The sequence below is a fragment of the Anopheles merus genome, chromosome 3R (genome assembly GCF_017562075.2).
Source record: "Anopheles merus strain MAF chromosome 3R, AmerM5.1, whole genome shotgun sequence".
Classification (NCBI taxonomy): domain Eukaryota; kingdom Metazoa; phylum Arthropoda; class Insecta; order Diptera; family Culicidae; genus Anopheles; species Anopheles merus.
Window position 1 is genome coordinate 49,317,747 of NC_054084.1, and position 6,043 is coordinate 49,323,789.

Consider the following 6,043-nt stretch of genomic DNA (forward strand, 5'->3'; position numbering starts at 1 on the left):
TTCTATCAAATTGTGCCAATTGTTCTGCGAAACGGAGACAAAACGCAGGCCACATTTGCATTTCTAGACGCAGGATCGTCGGTAACATTGATCGAGGAGAAGATTGCAAATGAGCTTCAATTAGAAGGACCGATCGATCCCCTCACGATGACATGGACACAGAATTTGTCCATCCGAGAGGACGAGAGCAAGAGAGTAAGCTGCCTCGTAAGAGGAGAAAAGGAGAAGAGAGAGCATCTCCTAGAGAAGATGAGAACCGTAAAAACGCTCCAGCTCCCGAGCCAATCCATCGACTGCGGTGATCTCGCAGAGAAATATCCTCATCTGAGAGGAATCGAAGTAGGCGAATATAAGAGAGCGAAGCCAACCGTTCTAATTGGCCTTAACCATAGTCATCTACTAATACCATTAGGACGAAAAATGGGCCGAAGTGATGAGCCAATGGCGATTAAGACGAAGTTGGGATGGGTTATCTTCGGGATGGACACCAAACTTCGCGAAGCCTCCGAACATTTTCTGATGATCCACTACGAGGAAAATGCCATGAATAGCATGATGCGAAGCTACTTCAGTACCGAAGACTTTGGAGTGAAACCAGTAGCAACAATAAAGTCGAGCGAGATGGAACGTGCCGAGAAAATCATTGCCAACACCCTGGTGAAATCACAGGGACGTTACGAGATAGGTCTATTATGGAAGACCGACGAAGTGAAGTTTCCGGACAGCTACCAAGCTGCTTTACGACGTCTAGAGAGTCAGGAAAAGCAGCTGAAAAGGAACCCTGAAATGCAGACTTGGTTGTGTGAAACCTTCAAGGAGTACGAGAAGAAGGGATATGTAAGAAAGCTCTCACGGGAAGAAGCAGCACTGCACGGGCCGCGTACCTTTTATTTGCCGCACTTCGTGGTCGTGAATAAAAACAAGCCGGTGCTTAAACCGAGGCTAGTGTTCGACGCTGCCGCAAGGGTTAAGGACGTTTCCTTAAACTCCCAGCTCCTCACTGGACCTGACGAAGTGCCGTCACTGTTCGGCATACTGTTGAGATTCCGTGAAGGGAATATCTGCGTTAGTGGAGACATCAAGGAGATGTTCCACCAAGTGAAAATAAGGAAGGAGGACCAGGACGCACAGCGCATACTGTGGCGTGAAGGAAACGCAGCTCGGCGGCCGGATACGTATGTCATGCAGGTCATGACGTTTGGTGCAACGTGCTCGCCATCATGTGCTCAAGCGGTAAAAAATCGAAACGCCGAAGAGCATCAACTTACTCACCCGCTGGCCCTTAGACCCATCACTCGTCAGCATTATGTGGACGACTACTTGGACAGCTTTTTCTCGCTGGAAGAAGCTATCGAAACGGTGGAACAGGTGAGAAAGGTTCACGCGATGGGTGGATTCCTCATAAGGAATTTTGTGTCGAATAATTCAAAGTTGAGACAAACAATACCGGAAGAACATCAACTCCACCAAAGTCTAGTGGACATCAAGGAAAAAAACCAATGCGTCGAAAAAATATTGGGTGTGCAGTGGAATACGCAGCTGGACACGTTTGGTTATAGAGTGAATATAGCAAGAGCTCGCACCGATGTCGGCGGAGAACTACCCACCAAACGAGAGGTGTTGAGTTTCGTCATGTGTATATATGATCCCCTCGGTCTCATCAGCCACCTTACAATTCAAGGGAGGATTATCATGCAAGCTGTCCACATAGCCGTTGAGGACTGGGACGCAAAGATTCCCGACAATCTCGCAGCAAAGTGGCATGAATGGACGACAACCATCAGTGAAGCAAAGGATCTAGCCATTCCTAGACCAATCACCGCGGCAGGAAATGCGCCGATCGATATCCACACCTTTGTGGACGCATCCCTAGATGCATTTGCAGCATGCGTGTACGCAAGAAGCTGCTTTAAAGGGTGCTATGTCGTGAGGCTTGTCGCTGCCAAGGCTCGAGTGGCTCCAATCCATGCACTAACGATTCCAAAGCTCGAGTTGCAAGCCGCCATTTTGGGAGCGAGGCTCACCGAAACCGTTGCAAAAGAGCTCAGACTGCCAATCCACCGCACCACGTTCTGGACTGATTCACGAACAGTATTGTCGTGGATCAATAGCGAGCATCGGAAATTCAAACAATTTGTGGCGCACCGAGTAAGCGAAATTTTGGACACGAGCAGCGCCAGCCAATGGAGGTGGGTCCCTTCAAAGGAAAATCCAGCCGATGCCGCCACCAAGGTAACCAACGCAAGCATGTGGTTTAATGGTCCAGCATTTCTATTATCAAAAGAGTGTGATTGGCCCGAGCAGCAGCCTGTCTCAGACACAGAGGAGGAGAAGCGTGTCGCCGCAAATCTAGTGCTTCACCATCACGAGACAGTGGTTCCCGAGCTAAATTATTCAACATGGGACCGCCTGCTTCGCCATCACACATTTTTAAAGAAATTTGTGGATTTTTTGAAAGACCGGAAGGCGTTCAACAAGATGATTGGACGCGAGGACGTAGAACACGCCAAATACGCCTTGTTACGCAAGGCGCAATGGGAAGGGTTCCCGGATGAAATGGAGGCCCTAACGAGGGGGCAGGAAATATCCAGCAAGAGCAGTATCAAAACATTGTTGCCTTATTTAGATCAGCACAATCTCCTGAGGTCGCGAAGCCGTTTAGAGAACGCAACGGCGCTACCAAAAAGCGCGCGCTCACCAATACTTCTGCCGCAAAAACCGCGCATCGTGAAGCTTCTCGTGCGGAACTACCACGAGAAGTATCATCATCAGGCCGACAATGTCGTAATCGGTACCTTGCGACAAACCTACTGGATCGTGCAGCTGCGGAACGTTTTGAAAGCTGTTAAAGGTTGCTGCCAGAGATGTATCCTCAACACCGCTACCCCGCAAACCCCTTTGATGGCACCCCTGCCATCTTTCAGGACACACCCTCACAATCCGCCATTCCTACACTCGGGAGTGGATTATTTTGGGCCCCTCGACGTTACCGTGAAGCGGTCCATCGAGAAACGATGGGGGGCAATATTCACTTGCATGAGCACGCGGGCCGTACACATCGAACTGGCCGAGAAGTTGGACGTCGATAGCTTCTTAATATGCCTGAAGAATTTCACGAACCGACGAGGCAAGATCACCCACTTATACAGCGACAACGGGACCAACTTCATAGGCGCGGATAGGCTGATGAAGAAGTTGGTGGAAGAGATCGGAGAGAGAATGGGAAGAGAAGCCGCCCTGAGACACCAGATTGAATGGAAATTCAATCCGCCGTCCGCTCCCCACTTCGGAGGATCGTGGGAGCGGCTTATTCAAATAGTGAAGAAAGCGCTACACCACATGGCGACTGAGTGGAAGACGCGACACCCCTACCCGGAAACGTTGCGAGCGGCGTTAATAGAGATAGAGGCTATGATCAATTCGCGGCCATTGACGCACATACCATTGTCTAACGAGGAAGACGAGGTTCTAACGCCGTTCCACTTCCTTATTGGACGAGGCGTTGAGAGCCTGCCGCCGGACAGTCTGGACACATCCTATGTATCCAGGCAGCAGTTTAAAGTGGCCCAGCATAACGCCAAGGTTTTCTGGGATCGCTGGAAGAAGGAGTATCTGCCTACACTCATCAAGCGGAACAAGTGGACCAACAAGGCAGAACCAGTGAAGGTGGGCGATGTAGTGGTGCTCACGAACGACAACGCACCCGCGGGACAATGGCTGAAGGGCAAGGTGCTGGAAGTGCACCCAGCTGCGGATGGGCAAGTTCGCGTCGTGTCCGTGAAGACGGCTACCGGAATCCTGAAGCGACCGGCCGTCAAGGTAGCAGTAGTGGACGTGAAGCCCAAGGAGCATCTACTCGTCGTGAAGCAACCGCCATCCAAGACGACCAAGCGGGTGCTGGAAGATGACGTGACTTTGAGGGAGGCCCCGTCAACCAAGCGGATCATCACAGCTGGCGACTGGATAACCAGATTGCTTGCGGACAATTCAGATCGCGAATGAAGAATCGTCACCCGTCTTTTTTTCTTTTGGGTAATTGACCGCGGTAAATTACGAGGAGGAGGATGTTACGCGTGCGATTATTCAAAAAGTTTCAAACTGTAATTTCGCATGGTGCGCGATCACCTTAAACTAGAAAAGGAATACGCTACGTGTAAAAGCGGAATAAACATGCGTCACAAACACTAACACACGGCACTCACGCGTACGTACACTTATGTAATAATTATCCTCGGAAAGGATACACTAACACCCTAAAAAATGTATGGGCTTCCGGGGGTATAAAGGGGACTACACTTCGAATAAAGAACCATTCGGATTTTGCAACTCTAAGAAACTTCGGCTTTTTTAATTTTGCATATTCGGATCAGAAAGAAATCTCTCATCCCTCTTCACCCCCTTCTGCGGCATAGGCTCCTCAAATTACTTGAGAGAGCAACTAGCGGGAAGGTTGATTACTGGTGTCGAACGGTTGAGAAGATCGCTGTTACCCGAGCGGGTTTGACTTACAAGGCCGCATCCTTCGCGTGGCCCACAGATCCGTTCGCCGTCGTAACACTACACGTAAAAGAGAAGCGAAGAACCGTATTAATCTTTTCAGAATGCTTGGAACTGGTCAACATCGCGCCTCCCACCAAACACAACTTCAAATCATCAGTAGCCGGCTTCTACCAAAACTACTCTACGGCATCGAAATAGTTTCCCGGCAACATGAAAATTTCATAAAACAAATAGTACCACCGACAAGAAAGTAGACACCAAACTCATACAAATCAGTAGTCGTCCATGCTACTGCCGCCCACCACAAGTAGACTGGACCATCAAAAATCAGCATCGAGATGGTTGCAATAGTCATGCTAACCGTCATAATACCATAACCAACATCTAATCTTTACTGACGGATCAGTACAAAACAGTTACACTAGCTGTGAAATCTACTCCAGCATCGACAATAGCGCCATTTGGCTACCAGACCATACTTCAATCTTTACCGCAGAAGCAATAGCCCTGGTTATTGTTGCTGGTAAAGGCCTACGTAGAGGAAACCCAACGTGATCTTCACCGACAGTGCAAGTGTTCTTCAAGCACTTGAATCTGAAACCACCCGCGACCCGAACATCCAACAGCTCTGCAATATACCGAATTCACACCAAGTCACATTCTGCTGGCTTCCTGGTCACACAGGTATTCAGGGAAACGAAATAGCAGACCGAGCAGCCAACGCAGGACGTAATAACCCGCCTGCTGCCATAAAACTCTTCCACGCCGCGATTTCATTCGCCTTAGCAAACCCATCATCGCCAATATCTGGAATGGTTATTGGGTTAGCAGCGACCGCTCTTTACTGAGAGCCATCAAGACCACAACACCACCATGGAAAGACCATCCATCACACCAAGACCAGAGAATCCTATCACGACTTCGGATAGAACATACCGTGCTCACCCACACTTTTTTATTTTAAAAATCCAGCCCACCACTTTGCAGTTTCTGTTACGTCGACATCACCGTCCGTCACATCTTAGGCTGGAAATAGACGATCCGAGACGCGGTACCGCGAAAATCGCGTATGACTTGAGCTGTCAATTCTGTTATAAAATTTGACAGATAGGCGAGATAATCGCAGTTTGTGTATGGTGACATCCGAGGTCTGGTGACGATTGAATGTGCCAAGAAGAAATTTTTTTTTTATCAATTTGCGAATCAAATTATTTATTTCACATAGTTTATGCAAATTAAAATATAAAACTAGTTTCTCTACACGTTTTTTTTTTCAAACAAATTTACCAGAAAAGGTAAAAAATCGGTTCGCGCTACCGCGAAAATCTCAGGAATATGTTGGGTATTATTATTATTATTATTATTATTATTATTATTATTATTATTTATTTCATATTGTCAGCCGCCTAGGGTTTTACAATAATATGTCTTACAAACTAAGGAAGAAGGAAGTGTTAAGGATGGGGAATTGATGATAGAGACAAGGACTCAGAAAGACGAGAGCGAAAACTAGACAAGGGGACGTGGTAGTCGAACAAATCAT

General features: G+C 48.0%; 1 protein-coding gene across 1 annotated transcript; it reads left to right on the forward strand.

Annotated features, from left to right (window-relative positions):
- The first annotated feature begins 420 nt into the window (after positions 1–420).
- LOC121595761 lies at positions 421–4,002 on the forward strand. The gene has a single exon (XM_041919964.1). The coding sequence runs from the start codon at positions 421–423 to the stop codon at positions 4,000–4,002; it is 3,582 nt and encodes a 1,193-aa protein (XP_041775898.1).
- The last annotated feature ends 2,041 nt before the right edge of the window (positions 4,003–6,043 follow it).